We start from the raw sequence: 23,390 nt of genomic DNA on the forward strand, positions 1-23,390 counted from the left end.
TGCTATCAATAGTAATGCAAGAATCACTTTTGCCTCTGTTTGCGGCTCTAGTTAAATTATTAGTCTGCACTGCATACAGGCCTCCGTAGCCGAGTGGGCAGGAGCGGGAGTGCAGTAGCACACGCTCTTTGAGTAGACCGGGGTTCAAGCCCCTGACTGCTGAATACGGTCGATCTGCCAACCCGCAATGGACCAGCGTGGCAGATTATGGTCCATTTCCCTCGGTATGAATTGTTGAGGAGGCTTCCATCCTGCAGTGGGTTGATAATGGCTGCACTTTACTTTTACTTTACTGCATACAGGCACTGGATACAGTTCCTATATGTAGTATGTAGTATGCAGTACCTATATGTAGGTACTACATATTTTTTGGTTTACACTATTTGGCATCTAGACCTTTATTATATTTATCATATCACCCTCTTTATCATATTTGAGCTGCAATTTTTTAATTTGATGTTTAAACTGGACTAAGTGTTACCATTTAGATTTTATGATATTTTAAATTAAAATTTTGCCTAATAAACTGCTTTTTTTCTGAACTGGAAAGTTGTTCCCCATCCTCAGTGTATTGAAAAGAGCATAAGGCTTTTTTTTTTTTTTTTTTTTTTTTTTTTTTTTTTTATGTGAACCCCAAACACAAGAGGTATTAGAACCTATAGTACTTAGTACCATGCTTGGGTTGGAGGTTGAGAAGACAAAAGAAGATATTTGTTGACAGTGGACTTGAACTTCTGTAGATTGTAATTTTCAGGAAATACGTATGAAGGAAGGTTGTTCCAGAAAACGGCAGTTGAATGAATAAATGAGGAAGATGAAAAGTTGGTTCTGTGGGTTTGAAGTTGGACAGTAAATGGATGTTGGCTGGTGGCGGCACGCGTTCAGACTGTTTTGAAAGAGAGAGAGCGGGAATTATAGAAGCCAATTCAGAAGAACAGTGCCCATGGAAGTATCTGTAGAAAAAGCATGCAGCAGAAACAGTGAGTCTATGAGAGCGAGTGGAGAGACTCTGTTAGAGATGAATCATTAATTAACCTAACTGCCCTCTTCTGAATGGAATCAAGAAGCCTGAGAAAGGTTTTGGGGGCACCACCCCCAGATGTGGGAACAATATTCCATGGCAGGGCGGATTTGTGATTTATACAGAGTGAGCAGCTTTTTGGAAGAAAAGTAACGCCAAGAGCGAAAGAGAAAACCAAGTTTTTTAGATGCAGAGGAAGCAATATTTGTAACGTGTTTGTGCCAAGAGAGATTAGAAGTCAGGGTAATCCCCAAAAGAGATATATCATTTTGCCTAGAAATCGGATGTCACTAAAGATAAGCATAGGAGCAGAAGAATCCTTTTTGCGAGATATAAGACAAGACTGAGTTTTAGAAGGGTTGAAATCAACTAAGTTGTCTTTGCCCCACTGGAGAATTACCTGAAGATCGGCATTTAAGGAATTGGTAGCAGATTTTTGAGAAGTTGAAGCTGATTGAGCAGGACAAGTTGAATACAAGTGGAAAGTTGAATGCAATGTGCTATCATCGGCAAAACTATGGATAGGATTTCCAGTCAATGGAAGAAGGTCATTGATATACAAGAGGAAAAGATTGGGGGAAAGAACTGAACCTTGGGGACACCGGCATTAGTGGAGAAGTTAGAAGACAGAGAGCCATCTACAATCACCCTCAGTGAGCGATCAGAGAGAAAACTGGATAAGCAATTACTAAAAACAGTTGGCAAACCATAAGATGGAAGCTTCTTTAGAAGACCTTTATGCCAAACACGATCAAAAGCCTTTGAGATGTCAAGAGCAACTACTTGTGTTTCACCGAACCTTTCCATTGAATTAGTCCATAAATGGGTAACATAAGCCAGAATATCACCAGTGGATCGACACTGATGGAATCCATACTGGCGATCGTTGATCAGAAGGAAGGTTTCTAGGTAGTTTAAGAGTTGGCGATTAATTGATTTCTCCATTACTTTAGAAAGAGTAGAAGAAATTGCAATGGGACGATAATTGGATGGGAGGGATTTGTCACCCTTTTTAGAAACTGGCTGGATATGAGCAAATTTCCGAGCAGAAGGAAAAACACCTTCGGAATAAGAAAGTGAAAAAAGGTGGCAAAGAATAGGAGTAAGTTCAGGGGCACAGGTTTTGAGAACAAGTGGAGAAATACCATCAGGACCTGGAGCTTTCTGAGCATCAAGATTCATCAAAATCCTTCTGATATCCTTTTGATGGAAGACCACAGGAGGCATTGAATGGAGCGTATTGGGAATGGTGGGAGGTATTTTACCAAGATCATTAATACATGAGCTGGAAGAAAAATGGGATGCTAGCAGGTCAGCTTTATCCTTGGCTGAAGTGACAACAGAACCATCTGGTTTGGACAGAGGTTGGAGCAGAGATGGGCAAAAGTTGCGGCCAATAGCTTTGGCAAGAGATCAGAATGCTCGGCTACCATTAGGGCAAGAAGCAAGTTTTCTACTCTTAGCCTGTTCAAACTCTAATTTGGACTGATAATAACTGCTTTACAATTGTTGCGAGCTTTGGTGTAGGCAGAAAATGAAACTGAAGAATTAGAAACAAGCCAATTACGATATACAACATTCTTCTCTTGAACAGCCTTAGCACATTTATTGGAAAATCAAGGTTTAGATAAAGGACGAGATTTTAAAGTGGAGTGTGGAATAAAGGATTCCATTCCTGCAAGAATAATTTCACTGACACTATCTGAGCAAACGTTGACATCAGAAGTTTTGAAACAGTAATCCGACCATGGAAAAGAAGAAAAGAAGTCTCGCAGGTCATTCCATTTTGCATTCTTGTAATGCCAAACAACACGAGGTTGGGAATAGCCATGAGATAAAGGTTCCATTGGAGAAGAGACAATCACCAAGTTGTGATCTGAAGTGCCTAAAGGACCTCTCACTTCGACTGTGTACTTAGAAGGGTTGTTTGTGAGAAAAAGATAAAGCGTATTGGCTGTATGATTATGATTGTCCAGTATTCTTGTAGGTAAATGAACAATCTGTGCTAGGTCATTAGTAATTGCAAAAGCCTCAGCATCTCGACCTGCTGGGTCGGTGTGACTAGAAAACGGAAGCCAGCTGGAGTTGTGAACATTAAATCACCAAGGAAAATTACCTCACTGTTAGGAAAGTTGGACTGGAGAAAGTAAAGTTGCAAAGAGAGGAAAGTCAAAGAGCTCCACGTGATTAGTGGAGTTGGGAGAACGGTAGAGACAACAGATGAATTTGACACAATGAGGTAGAGAGATTTTAAGCCAGAGAAGATCAAAGAGAGGAGATTCCAAATTTCCAAGTCTCTGACAGGGAATATTAGAATGGACATATGCACAAGTACCACCTTTGAGGCGAAAGGAATCATAGAACGAATAATTTGGGCATCTGAGATGAGTAGTAGTTGAATCAACCGATAACTGAGATTCTGTCAGAAAAAGTACATGGGGTTTGGCAGACTGCAAGTGGAAATGGACATTGTTGAGATTAGAATTGAGACCACGTATATTTGTGAAATGAATTAGGAAGTCCTTGGGAGGTTTAGATATTTTCGCAAATAAGCTTGCTCTATTAGTTTGACAATTCATGGTGTATTCAATAGTAAGAAAAAGTGAGTGGGACATGCTGTATGAAGTAATGAAATTTTTGGATATGGCGTACATGTGGTAAGAATATACCCAGATCCTTGACATAACGTGGCCTCGACAATGCTCCCCGCATACACACTACTCGGACTCCCTCCAGTCACTATATGGCAGAGTAGAGGTAGCAAGATTATACACTAGCTGATCCGGAAGCCTCCTAGAGAGTAGAGAGTTACCAACAGGTTCGGTCCGGTGTACTAACTAGCGGCTGGCCTGCGAACACCGTTTTAGAGCTGTACCCTCAAAATGATTTTATTTGAAGAAGAAAAAAACAATAATAATAACATAATGCTTGTAGCATGGGGAGATGCAATACAAACTGCTAAACACATGTATAATGAAGAGCAAAAATCACATATAACTACCCCATTTGTTTTTTTTTTTGCTCCCCTCACTTATCAAAAAAAATTGGTTTACATTCATTTCAGAAATACAATGATGTTTTCACACTAAACCAAAGATGGGGGGACAACTTTCCCATTGAGAAAAAAAAGCAGTTGACTAGCCAAAATTTTATTTTAGAAATGGTGAAATCTATGTGGTAATACCTAGTCCAATTTTAGCAACATATAAAATAACAGCTGAAAATATGACAAAAAAAAAAAAGTCCAGACGACAAATAGCCTAAACTTAAAAATAAGCTAAATAGATGGAACAGTTTACAGAGCAAACTAGAATGATTTACAAAATTTACATTACAACTCACAGCTGCCAAATTAAAATATTTATTTTTTGCAATATAAGTTGAACAAAATTACAAAATTAAAACAGAATTCCACCAGAAAAAGTTCTTACAGTATGAAAGTTATAATAACACGGTCAATCTTGAGAGTGTTAATAATCTTTACCACTAATTATGAAGCAATTCTTCAAATAAATACATAAATAAATTTAAATAAATACATTTAAATATATACAAACTTTTTTTTTACACAGCATAATCAGCTTACAGCAATGTTATTCCAAATATTTCTTTGGGACTCTGTTACCTTCCTTCCCTTAGATAAGTGATTTGCAAAACTGGGTGCAGCTTATTTTAGCAATCAATAGAGAGAGAACTGTACAAATGAATTTCTGCCCTGAGAATTTGTGTTCATTTTTCTTATAGTAAAAAATACAATTCACATTTCATGATATTGTTATTGTAGTCATAATTAATTTGATACAATTAAGACGTGAAAATAAATTAGTCTTTGTTGCAAAATTACCAAAGCAATTTCATGAAATGGGGAAATTTTTTTTAGATAATTCACAGATTTTCATGAGCAAGGATGTTTTTAAAAGCGTTGTGTAAAGAATGATGCCCAGAACTTTTATCTAAGATAACATGATTTGATCTAGTTTTAAGGTAAAAAATATTTGAAAAATTGAACCATCTTAAATGCTTGCGAGAGAGAGTGTGTGTGTGTGTGTGTGTGTGTGTGTGTGTGTGTGTGTGTGTGTGTGTGTGTGTGTGTGTGTGTGTGTGTGTGTGTGTGTGTGTGTGATAAACTTATGCTTTAATGGATCTAAATTATTGGACTTTGGAAATCAGTGTCTACTGTACCAGCCCTTTGTCCATACAGGACCCAGTGAGGTAACTACCTCAATTTGATGGTATTTACCATCAGTTAAAATATTTAAAATATTTTCACTCCTAAGGAGCAAGGATCTTCCTCACCACCTCCTTCAATCAATATGGAGCCACCTAACTCTCCAACAAGGGTACTTGAGAGCTCTTCAGACTATGATTTAGTCAGAGTTTCCACTGCCAACATACAACAGCAAATTTACAAGGCCCTTCTACTCCACGTAACAAGTGCAAATAAATACAGTATTATAACAATTGTGTTTTTTTTTTTTTTTTTCATAATATTCTGCACTTTCGAAGATATAATTTTTTTGTGTGTTTAAAGACAATTGGATTTAGCAATTTAGCAGAGCAGCCTTAATTCATTAAATCAAGATTTCACTGTATAGTATATCACAATTTTTAATTAATTTTTGTTTCACACATGAAGATCAACATCTTAAATCAAATTAAAAATATTCCTATCAAGCTAATATGGCAATATTATACTTACTGTTCCCACTCTGTTTATTGCACAAGTAAAATAACTGTTTGCAACAGCTGCACACCTTGCTTCAATAGGCCAAAGAGGTTCACTATAAAGAGAAAATCAAATCATTGTGCTCTTCTGAAAATTAACATGCCCCAAAAATTTAAAAATCAAAATGGGAGAAGACAAAGTGGTAGTCAATGGGTACTGCTCTATGTGGACTAATGTTATTAGTGGTGTCCCTCAGGGTTCGGCGTTGGGCTCATTGTTGTTTTGTATATTTATCAATGATGTTGATGAAGGTATATCAAGCGTAATGTCAAAGTCTGCAGATGATACAAAGGTTGGCAGGGTTGTTAATAACAGTAATGACAGTATGCTGCTGCAACAGGATCTGGAAAAGTTGGGTAGATGGGCTGAAAAGTGGCAACTGAAGTTTAACATTGACAAATGCAAAGTACTGCATATGGGTATCAGTAACCACAGAGAAAAGCATCAACTATGTGGTGTTACACTCTAGATAGTGGAGAATGAAAGAAATCTTGGGGTAATTGTGCAGTCAGATATAAAGTTTTCTGAGCAGTGCAGACAGGCAACCAGAGCATGGGGTTTTGTCAATGATATACAGGAATTTTGCAGGCAGAGATAAGGACGTGATTATTCCCTTGTATAAGGCAATGGTAAGGCCATACCTTGAGTAATGCATATAGGTCTGGAAGACTCATTTTAGGAAAGATGTAGAGTTGCAAGAACAAGCACAGAGAAGAGCAACAAAGACTGGTGAAGGGAACAAAGGGGTGCTCTTATAACGAAAGGCTTAAATTCTGCAAATTGCAGCTTCTGGAGACTAGGCACCTAGGAGGTGATCTGACTGAGGTGTATAAGGTCTTAATTGGATTGAGCAGGCTTAATGCTGAGGGGATTCTTCCTTTTGCTCAGATTACATACCTGAGGGGGCATAGATTCAAACTGGGAAAAAAACAGTTGTAGAATAGATGTGCGGAAGTTTGCCTTTAGCCAGTGGGTAGTTAATTGCTGGAACATTTGGAATGAATGGATCAGTGAAATGGGAAGGTTTTTTTTTTTTTTGGCTGATGCTGTATAAGCTTGCTTTTTTGCATCATGTGCCTCTACTAATGCTAATGCTATAAAGAAAAAATTAAATCATTGTGCTCTTCTGAAAATTAATATGCCCCGAACATTTAAGAATCAAAATTATATAAATTAAAATAATAAAAATTTATTAAAATAATATTACAATATGTATAGGTTCCTTTATCTAAACCTTGGTTTTCCAATAAATGTGCTCAGGCTGTTCAAGAGAAGAACATTGCATATCGTAATTGGCTTGTTTTTAATTCTATAGTTTCATATCTGCCTACACTAAAGCTCGCAACAATTGTAAAGCAGTAATTAACCAGTCCAAACTAGAATTTGAACAGGCTAAGAGTAGAAAACTTGCTTCTCACCCTAATGGTAGCCAAGCATTCTGGTCTCTTGCCAAAGCTATTGCCGCAACTTTTGCCCATCTGTGCTCCGACCTCTGTCAAAACCAAATGATTCTGTTGTCACTTCAGCCAAAGATAAAGCTGACCTGCTAGTGTCCCATTTTTCTTCCAACTTGTGTATTAATGATCTTAGTAAAACACATCCCACCATTCCCAACATGCTCCATTCAATGCCTCCTGTGGTCTTCCATCAAAAAGGTTGTCAGAAGGATTTTGACGAATCTTGATGCTAAGAAATCTCCAGGTCCTGATGGCATTTCTCCACTTGTTCTCAAAACCTGTGCTCCTGAACTTACTCCTTTCTTTGCTGCCTTTTTTTCCTTTCTTATTCCAAAGCTAAAAAAAAGTGAAAAATGTCAACAGACCTTTCTGAAACAGGACAGGACATAAACCAGCCAAGGAAAGAGGGGAGGGGAGGGGGGGGGGAGAGAGAGAGAGAGAGAGAGAGAGTGTGTGTGTGATGTGTGAGAGAGGGTGAGGTGCAGAGTGTGAAAAAATTATGAGAAAACTCAGTATTCTGATGGTTATGAGAGTTTTAAGAGTAGGGTGGTTGCCCTCAAAGGAATTAAAATGGGGCCCATCAAGCTCTCATCTCATCCCAACTCAACACAAGAGCTCACTCTTGTGCATCAAGACAACACAGTGGCAATCGTCAAGGTTAGACTGCACTGGTCCCACAGGAGCTAGATATTGTCAGTGATTCCAATATCAGGAAAAAAGAAAATATGTTGTGCGAGAAGCATAGATGGAATAGGGCCAGGGTATGTCTGCCAGGGACAAAAGTAGATGAGGTTGCAGAGCAGATATCTTTTAAGGACACAAAAGGTGATATTGTTGTACATGTTGGCACTAATGATTTTAAGAGTAGGAGACCTGAGGACTTGCTTAACAAGTGCAGGGCAGTGTTTGAAAAATGTTACAAGTTAGGATTGAAATTGAAAGTGTCTGCAATTCTGTCAAGATGACAGGAGGGAGTATATGTTAAGAAACTTGTCAATCAATTCAGCCCTGTAAAGAATATGAAAAGCTCATGAGGTTGAATTTTTCTCAGTGAGGTCTGTGATTGCTAACAGGAGAGACTTATTACAGGGATGGGATATACTTGAACAGAAGGGGTTCAAGAATATTTGCTGATGCTATCGAGGCAGTGATAGGTGGGTCAGAAAATTGCTAGCTTGAGAATATACAAAATAATAGTTTAACTAGAGACGCAGTTGAGGTGAAAGTGATTCTTGAATTGCTACTATCAGTACATACAGCAGCCTGGAAAGCAAGGTGTCTGGGATTTCAGGCCCTGTTGTGGGTAATCATGGAACAAATGAATACATGGGCTGTGTTTTTTTTTGTTTTTTTTGCTGATACTATACAAGCTTGCTTTCTTGCATCATTTGTCATTACTACTACTACTACTGCCACCTATATGAAGTACTTTGCACCGTCAATGTTAAACCTCAATTGCCATTCTCAGCCAAATAACCTAATTTTTCTAAATCTTCTTGCAGTAGCATACCACCATTACTGTCATTAATCACTCTAGAAAACTTCGTATCATCTGAAAACTTAGACATTAAGCCTGATATACCTTCACCAATATTAATAATAATACAGAAAGCAACAATGGGCTCAGCACTGAACCCTGGAGAACTCCACTAATAACATTAGTCCTCAAAGAACAGCATCCGTTAATAACTCACTATCTTCTCAAGCTCAACTATCCCTTTATCCAAAGCAGTAACTTGCCATTAATGCCACACTACACCAATTTGTACATTGTTCTAGTTCTATCAATGGTATACCTCTTTTTTAATATATTCCAATAAACTAGCAAAATAGGAACTCAATATACAGTCAGAACTCTATATAACAAAATCGGTCATTCACTTGAAAAAAATTTGTTAAACAGAAATTTCATTATAAAGAAATATCATTTCGCAATTAAAAATGCTGTAATTCAACATTCAGCAATATAGTAAAAGATTCGAGAAATAAATTAGAAATAAGTGGGAATGAATATAAATTTTCTATAACATTTTAAAACAGTTAATTTATTAATACATGCATATTAAGAAATGGCACTTACATAATGCGCACAATATATTAGTACACTTTTAAGAATTATTTTGTAAAATATTTGGATTTTTTTTTGTAGTACACTGGATTTTACTGTACATCATCCATAAAAATGTTCGCATTTTTTTAAACACACAAATTTTCTTCATGCCAAAGGCCTCAATGCAAAATTTCAAATGCTGCCAACATTTGATGTTTGGTAGGTTTAATATTGCCCTCAATTTCATCCAGCTCAATGATGATATTGTCACTAGTTCTTTGAATATGCTCCAAAATGTTGGAGTCACTTGGATATTCAACTATAATGACATCATTATTAACACCTAAAAATTCCTCAAGAACAATTTCTCCACTGACCAAACCTCAATTGGAATTCTTCCCAAGATTGCTCAATATCTTGTAATAGTTCATCCCTCTCATCGCTGTTAATTGGCTTTTTAGCAAAAACTGGTTTTTCAAAACAATTCTTAATCGTTGTTTATGTGTGGAGTCAAGAGTGAATCTTGACTCCACACTTTAGTCATATGCACATCCACAAATCTATAACAGAATCTATAGGTTGGTTGGTTGGTTTCTATTCTCAGTATTTTTTTCAGTAATGCACCTTCGGTAATGCATTTTCAAATTCTTGATAATGCCTTGGTCCATTTGGCTGCAGTTTAGATGAGGTATGGGGGAGGAAAACAAGCTTCACACTTGTAAGTTTTGAAATTACCGAGTGAAGGTGGGCAGCTGTCGACAATCAATGTGATTTTTCGGTTTTATTTTGTCATCTTTCTATCAAAATTTAAAATCCACTGTTCAAAAATTTCACTTGTCATCCAAGATTTTTTGTTGTAGTCCAACTCTAACGACTTTACTCCTTTGAAACATCGGGGTTGTTCACTTTTCCCTATTACCAAAAGCTTCAGTTTTTCATTACTAGCCATATTTGCACCAACCAAGACTAATTCTCTCCTTACTATTTTTACCACCAACATTTATCACCGACAATCATAAAAGTCAGTGTTTTGTTTGGCAAACATTTAAAAAAATAGACCTGTTGCATTAACATTGAATATGTCTTTGGGCTCGTAATCCTCCATTTCAAAACTGTTTCTTTACAATGGGTACAGTCTTCTTTGATTACAACTCCGCTTTCACCAAAAATAAATTTGTCTAGCCATCCAGAACTGGCTGGGAATGTTTTATGCCTCAGAAAAAGATGCGTACTCCATAACCTTTTCTTTTATTAATGGCCCCGATATCGGCATGTTTTGGGCTTGAATCAACTTCACCCACTTAAAAACGGCTTCATCTCAGGCATAATTTCACATGCTTCCTACTGGGTTCCATTTCCTCAAACAGTTTGAGAATTGAAACACGGTTTTTCAGAATGGTTAGCACACTGCTGGCAGGGATACCAAATTTTAAAGAGATTCCTTTTTTTTAATGCCCCAATCTACACTATTAAGCACTTCCACTTTTTCCACTATACTCAAGGATTTCCTCTTAAACATTGTAAGGTTACTTGCACAGCAGCTAAAACAAAACTGATTTAGGGGCTACTTGTATCTAACAAGTAAACAGATAAGGTGAAATTTAGTGATGTGTGGGTGATTCATTTCTGCAAAACAACAGATGAATTCCAGAATAAATGAAAATCATTCTTTCCTAATTATCTAATAGGATGCTTACAGCAGAAAACAGGTTGACCAGAGCCAATGTCTGCATCAGAAATATACCTTAATCTTTGCCAATGACTGTGAACACACAGATAGCAGTTGACCAGCACTACTTCTTGAATGTATACGTTTTACAGACACCATTAAATTGTGGAATGTTTTAGCTCGTAATTTGTGCTCTTAAGAATTAATTAAGATTACATAATACATTTAGGGCAACAGCCTCAGGTTACGTAGAAGTTAACAAATATGTATTCAAAATGTGAAAGTTATGATGACAAAATTTGGGGAACATTGGTTTCCACTGTCCAATGGACTTTAACAGGGTAGTGCATTGTCACCACTACTTTTTATTATTGTCATGGACAATATCCTTGTAGTGGTGGATGATAAAAAAGGTGGAAGGGCTGTGTTTGCAGATGATGTTATCCTCTGGGCAAACAAGGAGGAAGAACTTCAAGAGAAACTAACACATTGTGGAAGTGTAGTCAGTGATTATGGTCTAAAGATTAGTAGCCAAAGAAGCAAAGAGATGGTGATAATGACAGAGGGGGAAGTGAGTGTAAAAGGGATAAAATTAGGGAATGAAATACTGGAAGTGGTGGACAATTTTAAGTACCTAGGGGAAGGGTGGCGAACCCATGGCACGCATATAATTTTTTTGGGCATGCAGAATTCAGAGCATTCCAAAAATATTTGAAACCTGAGTGGTGAGATAATGACAAAATTGTGAAATGAAATAAAAAAAAAAATTTTTGTATATTTCACACATTTATTTAGAACATAAGTTATTGGTAAAGTTATGTGAAATATATTATCCACATTCAGTATTTAGTGTAGCCTCCTTCATTGTCAATTACAGTTTGTATGTGGCATGGAAATTGGAGATTATTCTTCAGTAATTCCCATAAATTCTCAAATATTTTAATTACTATTTGCCCTTTACAGATGGTTCAAATGTCAGATTAACCAGCAAAGAAACAAAAATATTAAAATTAAGAGGGGAGTAGTAGAGAATTTCAAGGATCTTGGAGTGAAAGATTTGGTATGATTAAGAATGATAATAAAGCATTATGCATTTTGTGTTCTGAATGTGAGGGTAGTTTTTTAAAAGTAAACCCCCACTATTCACGGTATCTGTATTCGCGGTGGCTGATTTAATATAAAATGAAACCTAAAAAAATGTGAATTTTAAATCACCGTGAACATTTTCCGCCATAAAAAAACATGGGCATGGCTAAAATTATCTTTCCCGGTCAAAACAGCGCTCAGTGGGTGGGGGGAGAGGGGTGACAAAATCGCGAGCGTGGATGTTTCTCGCTAATCCTTGTTCAGTATGTGTTATGCGCTTGTCATGGAAGGTTTCGTCGTTTGCTTTTAATTTATATGCTTATAAACTGAATAAATTTATCAATTTATAAATTGATATGCTTAAAAAGTGATAAATCTACCATTTTGCAGTGTAAAACAGACTTTTTCGAGTGTGTTAATGGAAGAAAGTGACTTTATTGTGGACAAGTTCTTTCTAACCCAAAAATATATGGCTATTTTTGGGTTAGAAATACTTTCTAACCCAAAAAATATGGTACAAAAATATGGCTACGAATAACAAGGGAAATGTGAAAAGATCAAAGAAGGTGATAACATTAGCGAATAAAATTGAGTTATTAAATAAAATTTCTAATGATGAAAGTGTCTCCTCTGTGGCAAAACATTATAAAATCAATGAGTCAACGGTATGATCAATCAAGAAATCGGAAGAAAAAATCCACCGTAGTGTCCATGAAAACACGCTAATTGCTTCAAAAATTTGCTCTCTAACTCGTGAAGTTAAATTAGAAAAAATGGAAAAGGCTTTAAATTTGTGGATAGAAGATCGAACTCAAAATAAAATTCCGTTAAGTTCACTCATCATTCGTGAAAAGGCAAAACTCCTTTATCAACACTTTAGCAAAACTGGTGATAAGTTGTTTAGCTAGCAAAGGCGCTGGTTTTAAAGATTTGCTTGAAATTTCTAATAAATATTACATTTAATATTAAATTGCTTCTTATTTTCATTTCGATGCCATATACTTGCATTTCACTATGTGCTGTCTATGTACATAGTCATATTATGAAGGTACATATAATACATACATAGACAAAATTTTAGACTAGTTTTTCTTATATATTTCATACTTTGAAATGGAACCCCTTTATTACTATGGGAGCTGTTTTTCGTGTTTTCGGTATTTGCGGCATTTCTCAGGAACGTAACCCTCGCGAATAGCGGGTGTACATGTATTCAGCCAATTTTACATGAGGATAGTTTATTTAAAAGATTTAGCCAATTTTCGTATGCACCCTTAAAAAGGTTTGCCACCTCGGGAATGTATTAACAAAGGATGGCAGCCTAGATATGGAAATAACAAGGAGAATAGCAGCTAGTTAAGAATTTCTTCTGTAATGTTAACAGCCTGTTATGGGCTAGGGAAGTTCCAATGAAGTGTAAAAAGCTTATAAATAGGGCATATTTTGTACCTATTTTGACCTATGCTGCTGAGACATGGAGGATGAATAAAAAGGATACTAGCAGAATCCAAGCAATGGGAATGAAGGTGCTAGGGACTATGCTAGCTAAAACTAGAAGAGACAAAATTAGAAATATTGACATTAGAATGAACTTGGGAATAGAAAGTTTGAGGGAGAAGATGACTGCATCAATGTTTGCGATGGTTTGGACACATGAAGAGAATAAACTTGAACAGAATACCAAGAACAATGTTTGAGGTGAAAATGGACAAGAGGCCAAGAGGAAGAACCTGGAAAAGATGGAGAGATCAGATTAGAGATTTGGGAACGAAGGGAATTGAGTGAGAGAGAGTGACAGTAGATAAGATTTGGTAAGATAGAAAAAGATGGAAGGCTCTGATTCACCTTACCCAACCACAGGTTGGAGCAGCAAGGAAGATACAGATACAGCAAAAAAAAAAAAAAAAAATTTAAGCTTTATCTTATTTCATTGATTTTATGAATCAATGTGAGAAAGGAATAATTTGAGAATTCTAGAATGCAGATCTCTAATACAAGACAAATCCAAAATTAAATTCATGGTGTCAAACACATGGGTATCAACAGAAGTTCCAATTTTGTCCTGTGATTTTTCTATGCAACTGCACTTCCCTCGCCCCAAATTCTAAACCAAAAACAAAATGTTCTTGGTTCACACAATAAAAGTTTTTTTTTTTGTTATAAACCAATTATTGTTAGGCATATTAGCATATATGCATAAAGCACCCATTTGTCATTACCATGTCCCTCTGTCTGCTCATCCATCTTTCCATCTTCATGTAATAACTCAATTCCCAAAGATGGATTTTCATGAAATTTTATATTTGGCTCTTTTAGAAAGGTATATTGAATCATTCCACATTTCATTAAAATTAGACCAATAAAAAATCAGCACTTATTTATTTTTTTTTTTTTTGTACATACCACATTCACTATCCATAAGCACTGGATATCATTTGTTGGCACATGCTGATTAGAAGAATGAATGGACAATGTAGCAGATGCACAGAAACAAAATGGTCACAGTTTGCACATAAAAGTCCTTGCTTTTTGTTCATTTTTTGTTATCAATTTACTATATATTTAGTAAATTGATAAATCATGAATTATTATTTACTTATTATATTAATCATAAAACAAATTCAAAATACATGTTATATTTTAATTGTTATTAAAATCCAGGAAGAAATAAGTAAACTACATTAAGAAAGCACTGACAATATACTACAAATGTTTAATTTATTAAATCACAGAGACTAAATTATGCATTGCATTTCATGAACTGTTGATTACAAAGAGTGAAAACAATTACTTTTATATATTATTAGTTATAAATTAGTAATTAATTGGTAACAAGATAATTCGTTATTTACTTTTTGCTTCTATTAATCACAGAATAAGAAAAAATTCAGTTGATTTAAGAAATAAAAATCTAACATGCCTAAAATATAATGCATTGCATACATTAACTTGATTTTACTGAGATTAAGATCAGGACAGTTGACAAACATTTTAAACATGAAATATTATAAGTTTTCATGTTTAAAATGTTTACAATATTGAAAATAATTGTTTACAATATTGAAAATAATCTTTGACTCAGAATTTACACATTTTTATAACAACTGGAGAATGACAACCTAACAGTGATTTAATAGATAAACATATAGAAGTTTACCTTCTTGATGGCACATGTTTTATGTTTCTTCGACAAATATTGAGAGGCTAATGCTAGCCTCAATTTACAAATAAATGGGGAGAAAAAGATTAAATACAATGAGTGCTCATGTTATCACTTTTTTGTAATCAATTCCTATATCACCATGATATGTATTCAATTTCAGAAATTATCCTTTGATAAAATGTGCACTTTAGATTTAAAAATAATAATAAATAAATAAAAAAAAAAAAAAACTACCATCATTTGGTGGGCATTTTACAAACAGCAAACATTGAAAACAAATAAGAGATAGTAAAATAAAATGATTAGTAAAATTAATACCTCAGTTTACCAACTGTAGCTGAAGGGTTAAATACAATCTCTGCTCCATTAAGTCCATACATCATCCAGTTCTGTGGGTGATGTCTGCCATAACAGATGTTGACAGCTATTTTTCCTATAAAAAATATATCCAATATTGTAATGTAATATTATAATAAAAACAATTCAAAAGATGAAATTGGTTATTAAACAAAATATACTCTGGTAAGTGTAAAGCATATTTACAGGAGTATTTATAAACACGTCTAAATAATTTTTTTTTTTTTTTTTATGTTAAATCTCATATTTATCCATTGCTATGTTAACAGCATATGAAATAGAAGTGGGTCAAGTTTTAAGATTTTTTTTAGATAAATACATTAACAGAATAATACTTCCTCAAAAAATGATGAACATGATGGTAATAAGCTAATTTCGAACATTCACTACCTATTAACTGCTTTTTTTTTTTTCCAATGTTGACTGCATTTGAGGTATATATTATTTCCAAATTTAGAGCTTTGACCTTCTAAATTTAGAAGGTTTAATGGCTAACTCCTGGGAGTTTGAATAAAATTCAGGTCCAGAGAGGCTGCTGCTTGTTTTCTTTTTCTTCAGGATATACTAATGTGGCTTTCTTGTTAAACAAGGCCCAAAATTCAGTTTCAATGAACACACCTTGAAATTATTTAAACAACCTCTGAATCCTACAAATGGAGGTATATGCTGATATTATTATTTTAAGGATCTCCAGGTGTGAGAACATTGTCTTTGAACAAATGTAAATGCATATAACAGAAATATTACAAGCAATACTGCATATTCCTTAACTTGATCATTTTTTTTCAAATGTTGATCTCAGAACTACTAACAAGTCACTGTATCGCAATTAAATTAGCATGGGATAATAACTCTACAGGATAATGTTCGATAAATCATCGATAGGAGACCATGAGTTTTCCTGGCTTCCTTTCTACACTGATAAGAAAACTTCATATCTGCCTGTATTGTAACACCCAGATTACTTTCCTCCTCCACTGTTTTTAATTTACATTTACATTTCTAAGAAAGAAAAAAACTCAACCTGGATTAAAAGTGTCTAAAGTTCGCCTAACACTTTTATTGGGAGACAATGCTCAGGGCGATTTTAAATTGAAACCGATGCTTGTTTATCAGTCTCCAAATCCTCACATTCTAAAAGTGTAAAACCATAGATCACTTCCAGTTATTTGGCGATTAAATAAGAAAGCATGGGTGACCCAAGCTGTATTCACTGACTGGTTTTCAAGCTATTTTTGCCCAGCTGTTGAAAAATATTGCAAGGAAAGCAATATTGCATTTAAAGTACTACTAATTTTAGATAATGGTCCAGGTCATCCAACTACACTCGGTTCATTATGTGAAAATGAAAAATCATTTTTTTGCCGCCAAACACATCCTTGATGGATCAAGGGACCATCGCAACATTTAAGGCCTACTACATAAGAAAAACATTTGAACAGGCAACTGCTAAAACTATAGGAGACTATGCAATTCCTTAACAGATTTCTGGAAAAATTATAACATCAGACATGCAATAGAAAATATTCAGCATGCTTGGCAACAAACAACTGCAAACAACATGTGTGGAAGCACATTTTTCCTCATTGTGCATATAGTAGTGGTTCAAAGAAAAAACTATTATAGAAGAAATAACAAATACTGGAAGAGAACTTGAATTTGATGAACTAGAAAATGGCGATGTTCGGGAACTGCTCAATTCACACACGGAAGAATTGACTGATGATGATCTCCTACTTTTAGATCAACAAAGAGCATTTGAAGAAGCCAACAATGATGCTAAAGAACAAGATAATGTGCAAGTGAAGGAGTTCACTCTTGAGGAATTCAAAGGTATCTTTCGAGCTGTAGAAGTTGTGAAGCAAAAACTTAACTTATGGATGCTAACCCTAACCTCAATCGAAGCATGCAAATCCGCTGAGATGTGAATAAAGCACTCTGTATGTACCAGCATATGTACAAAGGTTTAAAGAAAGAGAAGACAGTTCAGTCTACGCTGCTAAAATATTTAAAAAAAATAAAAGACGATAAAGTTGTTTTCGTCAGTGTAAGCTTACCTTTAGGAATGATATTTAGAATTTTTTTGTTTTTATTTTGCTTTCTATACTCTATGACTTATGTACTCTTACAGTATTCTATGACTTTGTTAATAATAAATTTATCCTTTATTGTAACATTTCATTAATAAACATATAAAAACTTATGTTTAAAATTTTTTATTACCTATTTCTGTCGAGCTGGAACCAATTACCATATTTTACACATAATTATAACTTAGAATAGTGCGAATTAAAATAATGCGACTACTTCATGGGATTCATTAGTTGCACTAATCATGACCTAGCTGTATTTGAAATTGTTCCCAGCATCCAGCTTTTGAGTAACTGTGTCAAATAGCCTACTAAGTTAGTTAAAACATGATTTTCCATTAACAAAGCCAAAATTGCATGTCCTTCAGAATGACATTATCTATCTAAATGTCCCTGAATTTCATTTTAAATCACTGCCTCTAAGATTTTTCCTACCAATGAAATCAGATTAACTGATCTGTAGTTATCACTTCTACATTGGCACTTCTCTAATCTAAAGAAATCTCCCTCAAGTCCAAAGATGCCCTCACAATTAACCTTAATGGTTCAATTCACTCCCCAGCAGTATTCCTCAAAACTACTGGATATATGCCATCAACTCCAGGAGCCTTACTCACCTTTATGCTCAAAATTTTTCTAATAAGTAATCATCTGTAATTACAAAATCACTAATTTTGTATGGCTCAGCCTCACTCACACAGTCTCTTCTCAGCATGAAGGATCTTTCATCAGTAAAGACAAATGCAAGCCGACCGGGCTAGCCGAGTGGGTAAAGTACCTGCCCGGCAACCCAAAGGTCGCGGGTTCGATTCCCGCCTCGGGCTTGGATCAAAGTACTGCAAAAACCTTGGGAGGTGCAATATGGCCACAGAAGCCGATGCGCCAACAACTACCAAATCAAAAAAAAAAAAAAAAAAACAAATGCAAAGTACCTATTCAATTCATCTGTAACATCAGTTGCAGATGAATTGAATAGGTACACCAATCTCATTGCCCTTCTCTGTACTCGTCCCAGCAGCTCTACATCCTTTCTAAAATGAGGCCTCCAGACCTGTATACAGTACTCAATGTGTGGCCTGACCATTTCATTATACAAGGGGATAATCATCTCCTTATCCCTACTAGAAAAATTCTGGTATATCATTGACAAGACACCATGACCTACTCTTGCAGACTGTCTGCATTGCTCAGAAAACTTTATATCTGACTGCATAATTATCTCCAGGACACTTTCATTCTCCACTACCCTAAATGTAGTACCACACAGTTGATATGTTAATCTGGAATTACTGCTACCCATATACAGTACTTTACATTTGTCAATGTTAAACTTCAGTTTCCACCTTTCAGCCCATCTGTTCAACTTTTCTAGATGCTGTTGCAGTAGCGTACCGTTATCAGTACTGTTATATGTTTTTTAGTGTAAAATTTGGAAGTTCAGAATTTTCATCTGCACTATCATCCTCTGAATTGATTTGGATGCCATTTCCACGAAAATGCCATTTCCACCAAATCTGCTTCACCAGATCTTTTTTCTACCAGCAATTCTTGAGTGTCTTCAGTAATCATATCTTTTTTTTTTTTTTTTTAGGAGCATTGGCGACTAAGGCCATGTTGCTCTGTATATATTATCTATAAATTGTGCACATTTTGCAGAGGTGTATTGCTAAAAAAATAGTACCGGAACGCTCGTCGATTAACTACAAATACTTACCTAAAATTTTTTCATTTGCAAAAATAAATAAGTCAAAGATTAAAATATTTGTTCAGTATTTATTTATAACTATTAAATAAAATTTTCAAAAGTAAAAAACAAAGACAAAAAATTAAAAAATCAGAAAAGAAAAAAAAAAAAAAAACTCCAAAATAATATAAAAGATACTGCTCAGAAGAATCATAGAAAGTCCCATACAGGATCGATTACATATTCTTGTGTGACTGCCCTTTTGGTTTGTTGGTCAACAGCAGAACGATGAGACCACAACCAAGTTCGGACATAAAAATTTGGATTCCATAATTCTAATGGTCGACCATGTAGTTTAATAAACAAACTTGCCACATGTTCGACAAGAATACGGATCTTTTCTCTGTTAATATTAAATTCATACTGCTGAAGCCATGCTCACATTCAGAAGAACTGCAAGCTTCTTCCAAATTTTTTTTGCAAACTTATTCCAAATTTTGGAATAAGTTTTTTAATGTTCCAAATCTGTGGGCACGCTACGGCCAGCATTAGCTAAATAATCCCTGTAGGCATTCAAACGTTTTGTGAAAGATAAATTAAAACGTTTACAGAGAGAGAGAGAGATTATTTCAATTTCTCCAAATCTAGAATCAATTTAAGATGGCCAATTGCTTGGTTCAAGAATTTGCAAATATTTTATAATGTCTGAAGTTGAAATTCCTTCAGTAAATTCAGTAGAATCTGTATTAATGCTCAGCCTATGCTTCATATTATTAATAATACTGTTTAGAAATTGATTTCTATGAATTAATGTTACTTTGTTATTGTCCGTTAACGTTACTGAAAACAACTGCATTTTTTCAATAGCATCTAAGGCTTCTAACAACTTTTTTCCTTTTTGAGGAAATTTTAAAAATTCCAAGTAACGAATTGCAGGATGAATCAATTTGTCTGCATATACTATTGTATCTCTCTTTTGCAATGACTTTGAAAGAATCGATAGCTCGAACAATACATCGTACATCGGGCTAAATTAAGAACAAACTGTTCAGATGAAATTCATTTATATAATCCATTGAACATGGAATGTTCAGTTTTGTTTCAGTTGTTATCTTTACTGGCATTTTCAAAATGATGGCATAAAGATGCAAAATTTTTCCAAACTGCTGATACGGTCCTAAAGGAGCTGGCCACCCAACTTACATTAAGTACCCTTTTAATTTCTTTGCCGATGCTGGTAGCACATCCTTTATTTCTCTCTGGTTTTTTGGAAATGTCTCTCTGGTTTTTTGGAGACTGTAAAAGGGTACAGCTTGTCTATAAATATTTGAAAATGGTTAATTACATGAACTTCTGATATTGCATCCTCAACTGATAACTCAAACTGATGGTTTAAACAATGCCATATGATCAAATTTGGATATTTTTCTAATAATTTATTTCCAACTCCAGATTTTGTGCCCAACATAACACTGGCCCCATCGCTCATAAAAGAAATTAAATAGTGTTTTAATTGTCATCAAATCCATACTTTTCAAGACATTTTAAGAGGCACTCTGTTATTGTGAAAGCTGTTTGATCTGGTAATTCGATTAAATCAAGAAAGAAGTAATGTGGATCTTTCATTTTTATTGGTTTCACATTTTAAATAAATAATCAGAGTAGATTTATTGCTTAGAGTGGCTCAGTGAGAACTGATGTTTCCATGTATGTCCACAATTTGTTGGCACAAGTTTAATTTCATTTGCCTTGCGACATGCTCTATTATATTAGTAGCACTTAATCTTGAATGCAAACTGTGAGCAATAACAGTGCCATTCAATTCTTAAAGTTGTAACAACTCAAAATGGTCAGAATATGGTCGATCATGATTCGCAATATAATATGCAGTTCTAAAACCTTACAGGTGCTAGAATTTTCGGAGTCATTCATTTGATCAATTACTGTTTCTAAATATTGTTCGTTTGCAGCTTGCAAGGTTTTTCAGCCTGTACATGTGACGTACTCTTTGAATGTTCATAAATTTTCTTTCGCAAAGATGTTAATTGTGCACTTCTATCTTTGCCATAAGATGATACCACTACCAAACTCCATTCCTTTTAAATGCTAACTCCCTGCTTTTTAGACGGCTCTAATTTTTTTTACGGCAACACAAGTCAAACATCCTAATTTTCCGGCATTGCACATAAGCCAAGGATATGCTTCTTTTTTTTTTCTTCTCAGTCCACATGTCAGCATTTTAAACATGGGGGTGCCAATTAAATTTTAATTCTGTGTCACTGTTTCTCTCATCTTTAGATCTTGATGGAAAAGAAGAGGTCATGTCATCATTTCCACATGTTTGTATATTTTCTTGCACAGTTTTCAGTTTTTTTATCAAGAAATCTATTTAATGTTGTTTGCTTGCATTTTTCACTCATTTTGTATTTAATAAAAATTTCTTCTTTTAATTTTTAAATACTGAAATTACGTAAATTTAAATTTATATTAAATTTTAAATATATAAATTTATATTTATATATTTATGTAATAAATAAATTAATTAATCTAAATAGTAGAGATTGGTCATAAACTCACATGTACATATTATATATATAATACATATATAATACATATATGAATGACAAAAAAAAAATCTTGTTTGTCGTTCTTTAGAAGAATATATGATCATGCTACGTCGACTGTACAGTAACTGAATCTGACTCAATAATCAAAATGCAGCGCATCACAGTATATCTCCTTCTTTGAATCTATTTATCTAACATATTGTACTTTAGTAAGAAACGTTCACGTTTCATTGTAAATTTTATATTTTTGTTTTTAAATAAATTTTTAAAGAAATCTATTAATTTTAAAGATTAATATTAATATATATTTTTAGTAGTAATGGGTAAAATAGATATTATTTCTCCCTCCCCTTTGATTATGCCATTGTTTTATAATATTAGGTGTATAAATTTAATGATTTTCTATTATGACATTTAGAAAAAAAAATACCGGAACGTCATTCCGTCCCGAATACACCAATGGTGTTTTGAGGTCAATTTTGCCTTTTGCTAGATGAAAAACCAGAGTTTCAGGGAGAAAAAAGCCATGCTACCCTCTCCTGAGATTGACTAACTCAGCCATGTTTTGAAAAATACCCATAAAATTCCTCCTGTCATCGACGGGATTCAAACTCAGGTGTTTTCAACCCTATGTAGGGCACTGCCGATTCTACCAACTGTGTACCCAGGAGGACTTCAGTAGTCATATCATCAAAACCTTCCCCTCATACCCACTTAGCAAGTTCTACTATCACACGATTCTGTGTCTGTATGGTAGCACAGTGGTATCGTCACCGTCCTCCCCACACCGGGTGGAAAAAGTCCAGGTTCAAATCCAGTTGATGACACGAATAACTTTAATGGGCTTTTTCCACTCCATGGCTCAGTTAGTAGGTCTCAGGAGTATATAGCATGGTTCTCCACTGCCCCGGGGCAACTTGGGTTTTTTGTCCTGCAAAACAAGCAAATAGACCATAGAACACGCAATTTACAGACGCAATAATACACAATGCACGGCAGATGAATTGAAATATTCAGGTGACCCAATATAATACTTTTTTTTTTAATCACACGATTCCATTTTCTGCCGATTTTAACCATATTTCCTGAATTCTGGCCATACATTTTTCCAATGTGCATTTGATGTTGACAGTTTTACTTTTTTGAAAGATAAAACTATGATTACCCCCAGGGGCTCACATCTGGTGAGTATGGGCTTGGCACACCCAGGGTCCTGAGCTGGATATCATCATACTTCTCTTTCTTGGTGATCCCCCTCTCTCTCTCTCTCTCTCTCTCTCTCTCTCTCTCTCTCTCTCTCTCTCTCTCTCTCTCTCTCTCTCTCTCTCTCTCTCTCTCTCTCTCTCTCTCTCTCTCTCAGGGGTAACTCAGAAATTTTTTTTGGCTGGTGCAGCAAAAGCCTCAGGCTTCCTTGCACCATATGGCTAATTATAATAATAATAATAATAATTAAGCCGATACAGTCCACAATTGAAAAATGTTTCCATGCTTCCATCACTTCAATAGATTCACAATCAACT

General features: G+C 34.9%; 1 protein-coding gene across 1 annotated transcript in view; it reads right to left on the bottom strand.

Annotated features, from left to right (window-relative positions):
* pyd3 (beta-ureidopropionase pyd3) overlaps positions 1–23,390 on the bottom strand; it is a 247,598-nt gene that overhangs the window by 80,179 nt on the left and 144,029 nt on the right. The window contains exons 6-7 of the mRNA XM_090373642.1: positions 15,491–15,605; positions 5,721–5,802 (exon numbers count right to left, since the gene is read on the bottom strand). Of these exons, the coding sequence (XP_090229768.1) occupies positions 5,721–5,802; positions 15,491–15,605 (197 nt within the window). The remainder of the gene's footprint in view (positions 1–5,720; positions 5,803–15,490; positions 15,606–23,390) is intronic.

This window comes from Mastigoproctus giganteus, chromosome 5, assembly GCF_048544385.1.
Source record: "Mastigoproctus giganteus isolate SK-2022 chromosome 5, ASM4854438v1, whole genome shotgun sequence".
Classification (NCBI taxonomy): domain Eukaryota; kingdom Metazoa; phylum Arthropoda; class Arachnida; order Uropygi; family Thelyphonidae; genus Mastigoproctus; species Mastigoproctus giganteus.